The sequence below is a fragment of the Lactuca serriola genome, chromosome 9, assembly GCF_051521515.1.
Source record: "Lactuca serriola cultivar US96UC23 chromosome 9, Lser_US96UC23_V15, whole genome shotgun sequence".
In the NCBI taxonomy this organism is placed as follows: Eukaryota; Viridiplantae; Streptophyta; class Magnoliopsida; order Asterales; family Asteraceae; genus Lactuca; species Lactuca serriola.
Window position 1 is genome coordinate 200,758,672 of NC_136416.1, and position 18,323 is coordinate 200,776,994.

Sequence of the window (18,323 nt, forward strand, 5' to 3'; positions counted from 1 at the left end):
ACACACTCACAAGTTTGATGAAGTTGTTTGAGGATGTTCTTGTAGTTTTAGATTTTGTGAAAAGGGAGGGAGGGTCATTGGCAAACCGTCAAAAAATGTTCGGAATCTTTTCATATTTTAAATCATATGAGTTCGTGTTTTACTTACATATGATGTATGCCATTTTACGCCTCACAGGTATATTGTCAAAGCAACTTCAAATAAAAGATCTAGACATTTGAGAAGCGACTTCGATGGTTAGATGGACAATGGATACATTGCAATCTTTTAGAAACACGAGGTTTGCTAGCATTTTGACAAAGGTATCATCTTTTTGTCAAACACACGATATTGATACTTGGGATATGGAAGAGTTGTATGTTGGTTTGAGAAACTGTAAGACTACAAAGATTAATAGATTTCATTTTGTGGTTGACATGTTCAACATGGTGGTGGATATGCAACTTACAAAATATTGGGGATCGATTTAGTGAAACAACCACCTAGTTACTAGAATACATGGTGCTTTGAACTCTTGTGATTCATTTGCACAATTTGACAAATCAAAGTTGTTGAAGTTGGCTAAGTTGTACAAGTATGACTTTGATGATTCATATATGATAGACCATAAAGGACAACTTGAGATATTTATCACTCTTGCATCAAAGATGAGCTCTTCACTAGTTTGAAAGGAATTTCTGATATTTCTCGTTTGATGGTTAGTACAGGGAAACATCGGTCTTATCCTTTGCTTTATAAGCTTTTAAAGTTGGATTTGATATTACCCTTAGCGACCACAAGTGTAGAAATATATTTTTCGAAGATAAAGCTCTTGAAGACTGACTTGCGCAACAAAATTGGCAACGACTTTTGAACAACGCGTTGCTTTGTAATGTTGAGATCGAAGCACTTGCGAAAGTTGAGAATGAAAAAGTAATGAAGCGGTTTCAAAAGATGTATGCACGAAGAAGACAAATTTAAATTGTAATAAATCGTTGTTATATTTTTAACTTTTTATGTAATGGATCGTTTTTTTTTTGTATTAGACGTAATGAATGATTTTTCAGTTTTATATTATGTTGGACCGTAAAAAAAATCGGAAACACCTATTATCAATTATTGCATCCGCCCCTGAGGGGGTTAAATGCATTGTAATTCGTCGAGAAGTTAGGATTGTCGGCATACTAAACGCAATTGGATGGAGACTAGAGGATACCAATGGTAAGGATAGCAGGTGTGCCGTAGGGGTGCGTATTGGTGGTGACGGAGGAGAACGGCTGTGGGTCTTATCGATTTCGTATGCTTTCAAGCGAGTTAGAGAGAGATAGAGCGGAGAAAGGCACAATAGATTGGTGAGAGAAGAAATAACGAAAAGGAGGTTCACATATGCGTCCTCTTATTTTTAGGTTTTAATGACAGTATAAGAAGTCGTCATACGTTATTTTTTATAAAAATAAAAAAATAATAAACAAAGAAAAGTAAAATACTAGGTTATTAGAGTTATGCATAAATTACACCACTCGTCCCTCGTGCATATGTCAGAAAACGTGTTTAATCCCTATTTTCAAAAATTAACTCGGACAGTCCCTCGTTTGCTTAAACCTTGCACGCTTCGTCCCTGATATGCATTTTTGTTGCGAATGTAGCCCCTGCCAGATCTAAAATGACCATAATGTAGTCCCACCCCCACCCATTTGTCCCTTCCTAAATCTCCATTTGCCTCGCACGAATCCACTCCCCTTAAAGTAAAAATTTGGCCACCGGACCACCACCTTGCACCACCACCAGAAAATGGAGCAGCACCATTGAAAATTAGAAAACCGTCGAAAATCTTTACCTCGTTTCTCTCCTTATGTCTAATACACCTGGATCTACCTCTCAATAACATCACAAAAAAAAACCCAAAATTCCCGTCAATCGCAAACCCTAATCCCAAATTATCATTAAATCTATTAGCTTTAACGAAACCAATTCAATCTTTTACTTTGGCCTATAGAGCAAATTAAGATCACTACGATCAATTCTGATTCCAAGACCAGGAACCTTATTATTGATCTTGAGATAAATCGCTTCATCAGGCTGGACACGAAGCACGATCTTATTTGTAGCCTTTTTCAAATCCATTTCAAACTTTTGTTTGTAAAGATTACCATGAACACATCGATTGAAGCGTTAGGAAAGAGGAGACATATCTGGTGACCTATTGGAGGGAGAATAAGAACATGGGCTATAACATAAAGCCTTGCCATCGTATTCTCTGGCCACTTTATCCACCACTTCATCAACCTCAATTTACAACAGATTTATAGACGATGAGGGAATGAGATATGAACTTGAAAGTGGGGGCAAAAGAAGAGGACTTCTCTGCCACCATCGCCAGAGAAAGGAGGAGAAAGTTATGTGGTCTCGCCGAAGAGTTAGGTTTTGGGTGGTTGGCGGTAATGGTAAGAGTGAAGGAGACGAAAGCAACTGGGGAAAGGGAAAGAGGGGGGGGGGGGAGGGTTTGGTAAAGATATTTTTTTTCTTTTTTTTTTAAGTCTAAAAATGATTAACAGATAAAAGAAAATTAAAAAAGAAATTATTAAAGGCAAACTAGTCTTTTTATATCTAGAGGGATAAATGGTGCAAGTTTTAAAAAAACGAGGGACGGTCCGAGTTAATTTTTAAAAATAGAGACTAAACATGCTTTTTGACATATGCATAAAAGACGATTAATTTAGTTTACCCTATAGTTATTTTTAAACCAAAACCAAAAAATAGAAATAATTCGAGTTAGAAAAATAAGTACGAACCAATTACAAAGACCACCCCAAAAGAAGAAGGACCATTAATAACGACACGAGTAATTCATTAGTTATAATTTAAACAAAAATCATAATCAATTGTACACGCGACGGCGCGAGTAAGACACAATTTGCAGACGCCAGCGAAACACATGTCTCCTTCCCCTTTCTTCCGGAAGCCATAAAAAGCCGTTTCTTCTCCTCCCTTCCCTTCCCCTGAAAATCAAACCCTATTTCACAAAGCCATATTTCTCTCTCAAAATGAACACCAGCGTCCTAAGAAATGGCAACAAAGTTCAAAACATATGGAGAAGCCACTCTGTTTCGGGTTCAATCGGTGTTCCGATTCACAGAAGCCATGTCCGACGAGAACCCCAACTTTCCAAAGCTTTTTACTCCCGATTTCCTGGTCGAAAAACCAAAGATTTGGAATTTTCTGTTCCAGTTCGTAGTATTAGTAATAAGACCAATGGTAAAACGCTATTGGCTTCTATTACGAATAGTGCAGCAATTGGATGGTATTTGGGCATGATTAAAACCCGACCCATTCTTACTAAAAGCATCACATCCGCCCTCATTTACACTGCTGCTGATTTTACATCTCAGGTACTTGTACTTAACTTATATCTAATGTTTGTATTCTGAATCTTCAGTTTGTTTGGCTATTGAATTTGTTAATGATTTGTTCTTGCAATGCATTTAATGATATTTATTGTTTGGTTATCTCCACAAAGTCCAATCTTTCTCAATTCATTAATAGTACTCATCTCTGAAAGGGAATCGAAGATATATGTAGATTGTTAGAGCCATATATAGGTTATATTAGAATCCAAAGATAATGATGTCCCATGTTAATTGCAACTTTCCAAGCTGAATTACATTAATATAGAGGGGTATTCGTTTGTGGTTTCTCTTTCTCAAATTGGGTATAATCAATTTTCAGACAATGACAAGGTCTTCTTCAGAGGCTTATGATGTGATAAGGACTTTTCGTATGGCTGGATATGGTATGATGATATTAGGTCCATCACTACATTTCTGGTTCAACTTTGTTTCAAGAGTTCTACCAAAACAGGATCTTATCACAATATTTAAAAAGATGTTCATGGGACAGACGATATATGGACCTATAATGACTGCCACTTTCTTCTCTGTCAATGCAGCCCTGCAAGGTATGTTTTTTTAATCACACTTTATCTTGTTTTTCAATATTAGCTTTGAATTTATTTTTCCAAAAAAGCCCTTAAAGAGAGAAGGTAGACTCCAACATATATACAGATGGGAGTAACTCCAACATATATGGGGGTAGTCTCCATATATATATATATAGACAGATGGGGGTAGACTCCAACATATATACAGACAAATAGGGGTAGACTTCAACATATATATAAACAGATGAGAGTAGACTCCAACATATATATATATATATATATATATATATATATATATATATATATATATATATATATATATATATATATATATATATATATATATATAGGGGTAGACTCTAACATATATAATAGGGTAGACTTCAACGTATATATATAGATGAGAGTAGACTCCAACATATATATAAATAGATGGGGGTAGACTCCAACAGATGAGAGTATACTCCAACATATATACAGACAAATGGGGGTAGATTCCAACATACATACAGACAAATACGGGTAGACTTTAACATATAGACAGACATATGAGAGTAGACTCCAACATATATATATATATATATATATATATATATATATATATATATATATATATATATATATATATATATATATATATAGGGATAGACTCCAACAGATGAGACTAGACTCCAACATATATACAGACAAATACGGGTAGACTCCAACATATATACAGACATATGAGAGTAGACTCCAACATATATATAGACAGATAACGGTAGACTCCAACAGACGAGAGTAGACTCCAACATATATAAAGATAAATGAGGATAGACTCCAACGTATATACAGACAGATGAGACTGTGTCTAAATCTATGACATCTCTCAGGTGAAAAAGGCAAAGAAATTATGGCCAGATTAAAGCGAGACATGTTGCCGACAATGATCAATAACGTGTTATATTGGCCGATATGTGATTTTATCACATTCAGATTCGTCCCCGTTCATTTGCAGGTAATAATACGAATACCATTATTACATTTTCTTTTTATTTTTTTAGAAATGATTTAGATATGTATTTAGTTTACGTTTACATATTGGTTTTGAACAATGCAGCCACTGGTGAGCAACTCGTTTGCGTATGTATGGACGATTTACATCACATATATGGCCAGCTTAGCAAAAGCAGGCGCCAACTGATAAAGACATTTATTCAGTCAAGTTACAAGTCAGATTTATACAAATTGTTTACATGTTTACAACATAGCATTAGCATATTTATGATCTCATTCCCAATTTGGTCATTTTAACATCTTACAAACAAGCACAAGTGTCTTCAGGCCCTGTTTTGTCAAAGAACATAACAAATTTGTATATATATGGTTTTTGGTGACTTTGCATTATCTAAGCTGTGAACATTTTGATCCAAAGCAATAGTTATTTTATTATTATTTTTTTTTTGAACAAAAGTTACACTTGTTGTTTTTATTACAATGGCTTTAGTTGGATGGTCTATTTTAAACAAGCAAAACTTCAATTTTTTTTTTTTTTGAATATTTTTGAAACATTCTTATCCTTGTAAATAATTTTCCCTTTTAATCACTATGATAAATAAAAGGGGGTTTTATCTTTTGTGACATATTGATAGACTTTTGGTTGGTTTTCTTATCATAACATTTTACTTTCATTTTTTTCTATTTAGGCATTAGTGTGGAGTTGAAGTTAGAAACAATTATGTAGTCGGATAGAATTTATAAAGCACATAAACGTGGCAAGGTACTTTGATGTTATTGAAAAGAAAATTAAATGCAAAAAATGACAAGGTATTTTGATGTAATTTGATAGAGCTTCTAAAAAATGGCAAGGCAATTTCAACCTGTAGACCTATACATGGGTTGGATTGAAGTTGCACATTCGGATCATGCTTTTTTTTTTTTTTTTTTTTTTTTTTTTTTTTTTTTTTTTTTTTTAAGACTTGAAGGGCACTAACTGGACTTTCTTTGACTGTTTATTTGCTTTTTATGATTTAATATTTCTTCTTTCTTTCTTCAAATTTTTATAATGTTCCAACACTATCCCCATGATGGCTATACTTGGGGGTATTATCGAATTTAACTCAACCCATCAAATACTCTCTAGTGTCTCATGTGGAGTAAATTTCTAACAGAAGTTCTGGTTCAAAGAATCGATGCCTTCAATAGAATAACAATCCCCTATATATAGGGATAAATACAAATAATACATATGTAGATAAAATAGGAAAGGATATTTAACAATCCTAATTAAATATATACATATCCTATATCTATTTAATCAGCTAATAATTTCTTGTGATAAATTCATTGCTTAAATTGAAATAATGCAGATTGGAGTCCTGAATTTAAAAACTGTGATCCCTAAGAGAGAAACACCCTCGAGACCCGTATCCCAATACCTTCCTACCCCGTTTGCTTTTGCCTTTACACTTGAAAATGTAAAACACTCTCCTCCTGGAAAGCTCGTTCTCATTCTTTCGGTGGGAGACTAACATTGATTAAAGCGGTGTTAGGTAACCTACCAACATATTTCTTCTCTCTATTTGTAGCCCCGATTAGTGTTATCAATGAGCTTGAGAAAATCCAAAGACGCTTCCTATGGGGCGGTACTGAGGAAAATCACAAGATACATTTGGGTTGCATGGGAAAACGTTTTGGCTCCTAAAGAATTGGGTGGTTTAGGAACTTATCTTTGATTACTAAATGGTGGTGGAGACTTAGAACGGACCTTTCGTCTCTCTAGGGTCTACGATTAAAGGCATTCATAATTTAAAAAAACAAGCCGACTTATCAAATTTCGAAGAAGTCGATATCAGGGTCTGGAACAATGTCGCAAAGGTTCCAATTGAACTTTAGAAAATGGGGATCAACATTAATGATATATTGATTAAGAAGGTTTACGCAGGTGATGACACTCTTTTCTGGTTGGATCTGTGGTGTGGTCCTGAAACTCTGAAATCATCATTCCCTCGTATATATGACCTGAATTGGAACAAGAAGTGCAAAGTGGCTGACAGAATAATGCTCGGCGGATTCTCATGGAATTGGTCCACATTACATTTCAGTGATGTTCAGGCTAATGAGTTGACGTCCTTGCTGTCTAGGATTAATTACTTCCAACCCTCTGCCTTGCGTGATAACTGGAAACAGAAGAAGGACTTAATTACGATTTGCTATGGGACAACATGGCTGATTTGGAAGGCGAGATGTGACAGGATCTTCAAACAGAGACGGATCTCCCCGGTCATGGTTGCGGATAATGTTAAATCTTTATCCTTCACCTGGATATAACATAGGAGAACTCATTGTCAGTATAAATGGGTTGATTGGTGTGTGTGCCCTAGCATTTGTTGGTGATTTTGCTCCTAATTTTGTTTCTGTATGTTTGTACTATGTGCCTTCCGCGCTCCGTCTAGTTAGTTGCTAGACGTGAGTTCCTTTTAATATATATTTGCCGGTTCCAAAAAAACGCATCCTACCCCTTCATATATTAATAACATTTATTTGAAAGGGTTAAATACAACAAATAGCAACGTATTTACATTTATTTATTTTTGTAGCATTCTATTTTCATTTTTTTATTCGTATTTAAAAACTCCATTATACAATATACAAAAAAGTCATTAGTCAAATTGCAATAAATGACAACATAATTTACTTCTTTTTTATTCCTCTATGATTTTATGCTTCGTTAACTTTTTTTTTCCAAAATACTTATCTATAACGTAGTTTCTTATGTCAATGATTTATGATTCGGTTGATGACTAGACAAAAAAAAAAAGACGTCTACTACTTCTCCGATAATTTCAAATTGAATGATGAAAAGTTTCTCAACTTTTGCCATATTATACAAATGTTGATATATTTTTGTGTGTATTACGACATTTAGTTTCATAATTTTCTAATCTTATATCTATACTATCTTATTATACAAACCTTACTATTTCTAAAAATAGATTTAAGACGTCCAAACCTTTCAGCTGAATGTACAAACATTTATCAACAAATTACAAAATACGATGCATTAAGTACAAATGTAAAATTAATATTGAAACATTCAAACCTACATCCTTATCTTACCCAATATAGATGAATTAAATTTTAAAAAAAATCATATTCTTTGACTAGAATAAGTCAACATGGTACAATCCTTAAAACATAATATACAACAAGTTTATGCAATCAGATCTTATCCGTGAATCAGTCAACAAATGTTAAACCAACATTTTCTCAATTTCAGCTTTTAAATTGGTCAAAATCAAATGAATCGGTTAGATCAAATCTGACTTCTTGAATGAGTTGAATTGGGCATTATTGTTTCAAATGAATCTTATCGCCCTTGTTATTAAGGCGTTATTGTTTTGACCTGACTCATTCCTTATCTCGCTGTTTCCCCATATCTCGGCAGATTATCTTCATTGTTCATATAAAATTGAAGACACATCCAAATCAGTACCTTTCCATCTATGATTATCACCTAAACCTCCACCGTCCAGCAATAAGAAGTCATTTTTGCGTTTGGTTCATCAGGTCTATTTATTTACCGATTTTGTATTTTTTTGGTTATGGCAAACTAATTTCTGAAAGAAAGTTAATCGCATCCGTCGCTTGGCGCGAGTAAACGGCTAGTATTCTATAATATAATAAGAAAACATTAAATTGGATGTTAGTGGTGCAATGGGCAGTAATTAATAAAGTCCAAATTGAAATTGAAAACTACAATTAAAACAGGGGGCGTTAATTGACTTGCTCTAAATAAATACTCTAGCTAGTTTTTTAAATTTAATTTTATATTTTATATATTGCTACCTTCAAACAAATAATTGAGCAAAAAATAAAGTCATAAGAGCAATGAGGTAATATTTTATTCTAATTATCAAATTAAATCTTAAGAAATGTCCAACGTCCATGGACGGAGATACGATCAGAAGAATAAACTTCATAAATGGTCCCTGTTGTATCTCAAAATTTAAAGTTTAGTCCCTAAATAAAAAAAACGTTACAGATGATCCATTTGGTTTCAAAACTTTTAACGAAAGGTTCTTATTGCTTACGCCGTTAAATTTTGTTCGTTAACTAAAAGGTATTTCCATCATTTCTCTATTACAGGGACCATTTATGGAATTTTTTATTATTTAAAAAAATAAGCAAAAATAAAAAATAATTATTTAAATATTCAAAGGGGCTCTGCCCCTTGGACCCTGCTCCCATGGGCACTGCCCCCAGACCCCCGTTTGTACAGTGTGCTTTGAAATTTGATCAAACTTAAACAAGTGTCTACTCCACACATTCCTTACTTGTTTAATATTTATCAAGATCATGAACACAATTACCCCCGAACTATTTTATGCCATCGTTTGTATATTCTTCTCCGATCGACAGAGGACCGGAAAACCCACTCCCTTCTTTCCCTTCGTATTGTGCTATCGAACCAGAAAAAGGGAACTGCCAAGGAGGCCACCAGAGCAGCCCCTAGTTGCAACAGTCGATGGTTGCTCCTCTGTTTCTGTTCTTCTTCCTTCTTCAACACTTAGGGATTTCAAATGTAACAACTTGTAACATAAACACATCAACATCAGTTAGGAAGCTTCGATTCCAAATGTAAAACCCTAAATTCTGCCAAATTAAGAATTGAAGTTCTGATTCTAAAATATTATATCTGCCATGGAGTTCACTCCATGCGTTTATAGATGTAACAAACTTAGGGTTTTTTACCCAACCCAAAATAGAAAAAGGAGAAGGGAGAACGAATTCATTTGCTACACTATAGATACACATATAATTGGAATTGGAAGTGTCTTGAGGTTGAATTATCTTGTGGTTTTTAGCTTTGATTTTTGCGAATTGGAGTTGATGTAAACATGGAGAAGGGTGGTGAACATGGGCTGGATCGACGGTGGGAAACAAGGAGAGAGATGAAGGGTAGATTGATTAACCATAGATCAGAACCTAGGGATTGGGTTGGACGATTACTCGACAATAGTGATATGAGGGTTGAATTTCACTATGGCGATGATGGTTTAAGGGAGCCTTGACTTCACCGGAAATAGAGAGAGAGAGAGAGAGAGAGAGAGAGAGAGAGAGAGAGAGAGAGAGAGATCCTTTGGATATTTAAATAATTATAATGTTATTAAATTATAAAAAATTTCATAAATGGTCCTTTAGTTGTGATAGACATAAATGTCCTTCAGTTAACGGACAAAATTTAATGGGGTGAGCAATAAAGACCTTTTGTGAAAAGTTTCGAAACCATATGGGCCATCTATGATGTTTTTAAAACTTATAGACTAAACTTCAGATTTTGAAATAGTATAGTGTGACAACCCGAAATTTCTATCTTGTGAAACCATTCAATTCAATCACAAGTTAGACCTGTTTCTGCTATCTTTTAGCATTGTTATGGGTCTGTTTGAGTGTTCTAAGCCTAGTACATTCAAGGATTGGGTGTTAGGAAGTATCTACTAGAGTTCATTGAGCAGCATTCAAGCCGGAAAACTCCAACACTTGGAGTTTACGGCCGTAAACTAGAGCTTACGGCCGTAAGCTCTTGGATGGCCGTGAACTCCTCCCTTAAGTATGATATTCCTTCATTTTTCTTCACTTCTCACACTTCCAACTCAAGATCACTCATTTCTCTCTCAAGTATCATCAAGAACACTTCTAATTCTCGAAAAATTTGTAAGTGATTCTTCCATTTATTAGTTGATACCCTTCTTAATCTAGTAAAACCCTATGATTTCATCCGTGAAATCATCTCTTTTTGGGTTAGGTCTTCAAGAACACCAAGAACATAGACTAGTTCTTTGGGCCGTGAACACCCCTTCAAGCTTCCAAAACGTAAGTATCCTTTCCATATACTAGTTATCCATTTGAAGCTCTTGAAATACGTCCAAGAATCAACCATTTTAGCTTGAACATCAAGAGTTTACAACCATAACTTCTCCTTTTGGCCATAAACCCTTCTCAAGAACATTTTAGGCCGTAAACTCAATCCATTTCATGTGTTGGCTGTAAACACCCATGGCCGTAAACACCTTGGCCGTGAACACACCTAGGCCGTAAACACACACTTGGCCGTGAATACCTTTAGTACAATCATATGTGATTGTAACACTTCATTTCAAGTGTTTCCTAGTCCCTAAGGTGGTTCCCTATCATGATTAGTTGTTATATACACTAATTATATACATATATGCGTCATTATATGCTTAATAGGATCCGTTTGTGCTTGAGACTTTACTTGACACTTAGCATCCTATATCAATCTCACATTCGAATCACTCACTACAGGTTAGTTCATACCCCTAACTTACCTTTTAAATGATTTTAAATACTTTTATGGGGGGGGGGGGGGGGGAGATACAAGTAGAAAACATTATAGTTATTGTATCAATCACATGTGATTAATAACTATCAAACAAGTGGATTTCTTATACATCAAAACTGTGTTATCAAACAAGTGGATTTCTTATACTTCAAAACAGTGTTATCAAACAAACTATTTCAAAACATTTTATAAACTGACATCAAGTCATCTATAACCATTCAAATGGTTAAAATTCTTTTATATGCTAAACTCTTTATCAAACTCTTTTAAACTTATATATTGTCGAAATCATGTCTATATAGATATATTTATATAAATAAGGTTAAAAGGGCTTAAGACTGATAACTCACTTTATTTCATGTTCCTTGTTCAGTTGTGGACTTAGGGTATCGGTTGTTTGTCCGAGTGTCGTTTGGATCTTAGTTATATATTATGTATATGTATATAGATATAAAAGTTCTTACTTCAGTTCAACACCTTTGGGTAGCAAAGGTGTACAAACATACTCAGTCATTCAAACAACATTACTAGTAAAGTATAATAGGTATAGTTTAGAGGACTACTACTTACTATTTCTAGTACAATGAAACATACAAGAGTCAGTCCATACATGAGTCAGTTCAAACATGCTATAACGAGAAACAGAAAGAACATATATAACGAGAAACACAAAGAACATACTATAATGAGAAACAGGGAGGAACATACTATAGAAAGAGAACATACAATACACTAGAACAGAGAGAACATACTTTACAAATACAAGAACACTATAACATTAATGTGAGCCACTACTTCATGGCATGGAAATATACTGCTGTGTACTTTTTGTAACCAGAGTCTCCTGGATGGAAAGCGTGAATTTGTGTATAGATCTATACGGGATTGACCATCCTACACCTTGCTGCTAGATATAGTGGGACCAGCAGGTCTACGGGTGACGAATGTCATACCATTTCGATGTCTACGAACGTCGTGTTTTACTAGTCAATCAAGCATGGTTATAATCTCATCACATTTTACCTTAATTAAACAATTGGTTTAAGGTAGTTAGTACAATGGTAGTTACTATGTACAATACTACAGTACATCTTTATTTTCCCATTACATTCACATTGTGATCTTCTCACATAAACAGTAATGAAAACTATATTTTGGTAATTATAGTCATACTTGGGAAAAACACTCACTTTTACAAAAGTTCAAACATACAGAACAGTCGGGTCTTGGTAGAAGGCTACATTTCAAGTAGAAAATATAGGATTTTGTAGGAGATACAAACATTTACAACAAACACTTACAAACATTTACATTAAACATTTACAAACACTTTCATCAAACTTATACAAACATTTGACACTAAAATACTTATGAACTCACCAGCTTAAATGTTGATCTACTCTTTCAAAATAACTTGTATTCTCAGGTCAACAGTAGAAAGGTACACTGGACCAGGTTTTGAGAAGATGGAGCATATTTGAGACTCGTCTTTTATTTTGATACATATTTTGGTGTCTTTCAAACTATACACATAACATACTTGTACTAAACTATACTATTAATGCAATGGATGATGTTGTTGCTTGTTTACTATTATGCATTGATATGATACTATACATGACGTCCTCCGCCCTCGAACGTTTCCGCCGTTCTGGTTTGGGGGTGCGACAGATTGGTATCAGAGCTTTGTTTATAGTGAATTGAGTATATCAACCCATAAAAGATATACAACTATAAACACATCGGGATTAAAATACTCTGACCAAGAGTTTATACTTTTAAATAATAAAATATTTAACCAAAGTATACATACATGCATTCATATTAAAATCAGTGTCATACTAGATCAGAACAAAAGTATTGCGGTTGTTGGGCAGCACAAGTAGGCTTGGGGACATATAATCAGATCTGGGAGTGATATAGCCTGATCAACTATATCTTTCTGAGAAGTGATTAGCATGTGCCTACGAATGGTTGTGGTGTTGCAGCAAGTCTAAAAACTTACCAACACTACTACAATGAAAACTTTAGAACAGAACAGAAACTTAAAATACTATAGGAGTGTTTTGTGTTACTATAATTACTTATTTGAGAACTAAAAGGTCTTTATTAGTAGGTCAATAGTTGCTGAGTGGATACACTAAGGTTATATGTGACTAGGGTGTCAATTGTCATAGACTTAGAATCTGTGATATCTGCCTTACTTCTTGGTTCCTTGTTTGGTTGTGGACTTAGAGTTAGGGTCACTTATTTGAAGGTCTATCCTGTTTTGGTTATATGACTGGTATGCACTATGCAAGTATTGAAGTAACTGGTAAAGATCATCCTATAATTATCTTAAGTAGTACATCTGATATTGCCATATTCATACATGTTTTTAGGAAATATTTATTTATATTTTTATTAATATTTTGGTTATTTTCATAGAATAATGGTACTCATAAGCTTAATTTATATATTGCAGCCAAATAAAAGACATTTTGAAGAAAAGGGACTAAAAGCATCAAAACATGGAACTTTGGAAGATGAAGACATAAAAGAATGAAAAACCTACGATATCAGTTATGTTCACGACGTGAACCACACGTTCACGACGTGATATGAGAATTCTGGAAGATAAGTATGCGCGAAGTAATAATCCTTGTCCGATAAGGATTTCTCCTAATTCACGGTGTGAAGCGCAAATTTTGAGAAACTATATATACTCTTGCTCATTACGACTTGAGAAACTTTTGGCTGATTGAAGAAGTTCTTGGAGACGATTTTTAGAAGAGGAGAAGGTCTGGAAATGGATTTCAACACCAAAATTAGCCAAATACACTACTTACCTTACAAATATTTTCTTAGTAAATAAATCGTAGTCCTAGTACTTTGAGACCAAAAACTTGATATGAACTTAAGTATAGAACTTACTCCCAAAAGCCAACTTAAAGGAAGAGAGATGACACTTAGACATATAAACTGTTAACCTGCTAGAGACCTTGAATAACACATACACACAAAGTTCTCTGAATGTACTATGAAGATAAACACACACACACACACACTTGAAACAAAAGACTTCACACATTTTGCAAAACACACACTAAGGGTGTTTGTTATTTTTGGATGATTAACTGAAAACAAAGCATCACATGCCTTATAAACATTACAAGGGACGTGGAGCACTAAACATAGGATAACCTATCACTACTTCTAAAACTTTAAAGAGACTAAATCAACAAAGTACAAAAGGAAAATAATAAGACATAGACGTGGAGACTTCAATGCATAGAAACCAGATGCATAAAGGTGTTGTATTTTCAATATTCCCCCTCAACACCGACTTCCATCATTCCAATCTTGTTACACAATTCAACTAGCTTCAATCCAGATAAGCTCTTTGTGAGATAGTCTGCAGGTTGATTTGAAGTTTCAACATATCTCAGATCAATTTCTCCTTGATGTACCTTTCCCTTATAAAATGATATTGAACTTCGATGTGTTTAGTTATGGCATGCAAGGTTGGGTTCTGAGCAAGGTGAATTGTAGAGAGATTGTTACAATACAGTGGTATGTTGTAGTTGACTTCTTGATTCAGATTCTCCAAAAGCTGTTTGAGCCACACACACTCGTGGGCTGCCATGGTTGCAGCTCTATATTCAGCCTCTTTGGTTGAGAGAGACACCGTTGGCTGCCTCTTGCTGATCCGTGATATGGGAATTTGTCCCAACATAAATATGTATCATGTGGTAGACCTTCGAGTGTCGAAATCTCCTGCATAATCTGCATCAAAGTAGCTACATAGCATGAAATCCTTATCTGATTTAAATAAGATACCATTGTTTAGTGTGGACTTGATGTATTTTAGTACTCGATGAACAACTTCGAGGTGAGGCTTTCTAGGATTTTGCATGAAACGACTTAGAACTCCCACAATAAAGGATATATCTGGCCTTGTTAGTGTAAGGTAGATCAAACTACCTAATATCTTCTGATACATAGTTGGATCTTCAAGTTCTCTCCCAAAATCCAAGCTCAATTTTATGTTTCTATCTGCTATAATCACATATGGCTTGCACTATTCCATTCCAAACTTCTTTAGAAGATCAAACTAATATTTCCTTTGGAGTAGTATTATACCTTTACTCTCATGGCTCAATTCCAACCCCAGAAAATATTTGAGCTTTCCAAGATCCTTCATATGAAAACGAACACATACAATTTCTAAGTATCATCTCATCATGATCACCTGTTATGATAAGGTCATCAACATAAACCAACATGATAGCCACCTTGTCTTCCTTTTTCTTCACAAATAAACTAGCATCAGCTGAAGTGTTAATGAACCCATTGTATTCGAGAAATTCTCTTATCTTTCCAAACCATGCCCTTGTGTCACACCCCCAAACCGGAACGACGTAAAACGTTTGGAGGCGGAGGACATCAAGTACAATATCACAACAATTGTGTAACACCAGAAATCAGAAAGGTCAAGAAAGGAAAGGAAAACCCTAAGTTAAAGAGGGTTGACTCTTCGAGTCTAGGGAGGAACTCGGCGAGTCGGAGCGGGATCCGGGTGTAAAGTAAGTGACCGACTCGGCAAGTCTGGTCTGGGTTGGGAAACCCTAATTCCGGGACTTGGTACCCTATTTAAGCATCTTATTCTCTTCCCTAGGGCTCATTTGCGGCCCCTATAGTCCAGAACCCCAAACCCTAGCCGCCATAATTGTTTTTGGAGCAAGATCTACCTTTCGTGAAGTAATTTGGAGCTTGGAAGAGAAGATATTCATATTTCATAGTGGTGCAAGAGGAGGCCTTGGATCCAGAGTTGGTGGAACTTTTTAGAGCATTTGGAGGTAATGAATCGTTATCCTTGGATTTCTCCTTTCTAGATCCATCTTTCATGGAGTTTTAGGGTTTCTTTGAGAGTATGTGATGAGAAATTGGTGCATAAGTTAGATCTGGAATTGAAACTCCAGATCTGAGCTCTATTTGGATCGAAAATGTAGAAAGCCATGTTAGTTGCTATGCAAAAGCCTTTCCCCATGAGTTGAGTTCCTCTCTAGCTTGGTTTTTGGTATTATGAGGCAAGAAGCACGTAAAGTTAGCAACTTTATGTTGCTAATGGACTCTAGGAACCCAGATCTATTGTTTGGAGCAAAGGAGAAGCTCTGTGACTCGAAATTATGGAAATGCACGTATGGACTCGGCGAGTCTGGGAGATGACTCGACGAGTCGGGCTAAATATCAGACTTGAGTAGCGTAGTAACTCGGCGAGTCACATGGGTAGAATCGGCGAGTTGTATGAAGATGGGAAGGAACTCAACAAGTTGGAAGAACAACTCGGCGAGTCTTTTGAAGATTGCCTTGGACTCGGCGAGTCTGTTCTTGGACCCGGTGAGTCAAGTCGCGAAACCCCAAACCCTTCGAGTTAAGACTCAGATTAGTGAGTTGAGTGGGGACCCAGTGAGTTGGACAGGTTAGGACTCGGAAATCAGTAGACTCGGCGAGTCATGGTCTGACTTGGCGAGTCAAGTCGCGAATGAAGGAGGTTTCTAAGCTCTTGAACTCGGCGAGTCAGTAGGTTGACTCGACGAGTAGGGTCAACCTGGAAGGTTGACTTTGACCAGGACTTTGACCTTGACAAGAGTTGAATTAGTTGACTTTTGGGGGACTGTCAGACTAAGTGTTATATTGTTATTGGTAGCACGGAGAGCTAAGAAGAGCAGTGCCTCACAGGGTTGTCGGTTAGCAGCCAGAGGGTTATCAGCAGAGCTTAGTAGTTCAGGTGAGTTTCCTTTCAGTAGGAACGGGTCTAAGGCCACAATGCCGACCCGTTTAGCTAGCAGTAGTTTCCGGACTTCGGTCCGATGCAGTAGTTAGTATGTTTGATGCCTTTGTGGCTCAAACAGGATTTATGTGTTATGTGTTTCGGGCTACGGCCCGATGCAGTATGCAATATATGTGTGTGTTCATGCTAGTTGATATGTTTGTGTTATGCTTTGTTCAGTTAGTTCCGGACTTCGATCCGATGCAGTTAGTCCGGACTGCGGTTTGATGCAAGGGACAAGGTCCCATTCAGTTTCCGGACTTCGGTCCGATGCAGGGGCAAGGCCCTAGTTAGTCCGGACTTCGGTCCGATGCAGGGGACAAGGTCCTAGTCAGTTTCCGGACTTCGATCCGATGCAGGGGGCAAGGCCCCAGTTAGTCCGGGCCTCGGTCCGATGCAGTGGGAAAGGCCCAGTATGTGCTTTATATGTTATTGTATGGTATGTGGTAGATTGGGGGAGCTCACTAAGCTTCGTGCTTACGATTTCAGTTTTTGGTTTCAGGTACTCAGTTTTCAAAAGAGGAGCTCGGAGTGGTTGCGGTGCACACACCATAGTCAGTTAGCCTGGGAATGTTTGACTCTGATAATGAGATTATGTTTTGAATTAATACTCGAAAATTATGTTATGACTTATGATACGGTTTTTATAAATATGGTTTAGTAATGTTTTAAAAGAATTTTTTAGTCGTGAATTTTTGGGTCGTTACAAGTTGGTATCAGAGCCTTGGTTTGAGGGATTCGAATACACTTCGGGTGTGTCTGAACTCAAACTAAGGAAACGGTAAAAGAGTTTTCAGAAGAAAAACATTTTCGAAAAGAATATTCAGAAAGAAAATAACTTGAAAAGAGAAAAAGGGTGTGGTGCATGCAATTAGCCGAGCTCAAGTAAGTACTCCCAAATTACCCATACAAGTTTATGATTATCAATTTCAGTTTTAGTTCCAGTTTCAGTTTCAGTTTCAGTATAACAACATGCTAGTATAGGACTAAGGATCTAGGAGGATGCCTTATGTGCCTGCTTATGTGTTTCAGCCTTATGAGAATTGCATGCTAGTATTGAGTAAACAGCAGTAGGATAGCCTGTTTAGGTTATGCCTGATAGTATAAGTTCAACAATGTATGCTAGTGCAGTCTCTTGTAATGAGAATAGTTTCGCATGAGTATGTTTCCTTTATCCGAATGCTGCTTGCTTTGTGCTTTGTGGGACTCTGAGTGATGGGAGTTAGCCATTAGGTGAATACGTTATGTCA

The 18,323-nt window shown here is 36.0% G+C and overlaps 1 protein-coding gene across 1 annotated transcript; it reads left to right on the top strand.

Annotated features, from left to right (window-relative positions):
• Positions 1–2,881: 2,881 nt before the first annotated feature.
• On the top strand, positions 2,882–5,368 carry LOC145077103 (protein SYM1-like). Its single transcript, XM_079022884.1, has 4 exons — positions 2,882–3,368; positions 3,706–3,934; positions 4,789–4,913; positions 5,016–5,368. Exons 1-4 carry the CDS (start codon positions 3,024–3,026, stop codon positions 5,097–5,099), a joined length of 783 nt encoding a protein of 260 aa, XP_078879010.1. The 5' UTR covers positions 2,882–3,023; the 3' UTR covers positions 5,100–5,368.
• The last annotated feature ends 12,955 nt before the right edge of the window (positions 5,369–18,323 follow it).

What these genes read in the sequence shown, in the direction of transcription:
- LOC145077103 (XM_079022884.1), top strand. Translation starts at nt 3,024, where the DNA reads ATGAACACCAGCGTCCTAAGAAATGGCAACAAAGTTCAAAACATATGG. An exon ending in CTGCTGATTTTACATCTCAG is followed by an intron (nt 3,369 to 3,705) that starts GTACTTGTACTT and finishes ATCAATTTTCAG; the next exon opens with ACAATGACAAGGTCTTCTTC. An exon ending in TCGTCCCCGTTCATTTGCAG is followed by an intron (nt 4,914 to 5,015) that starts GTAATAATACGA and finishes TGAACAATGCAG; the next exon opens with CCACTGGTGAGCAACTCGTT.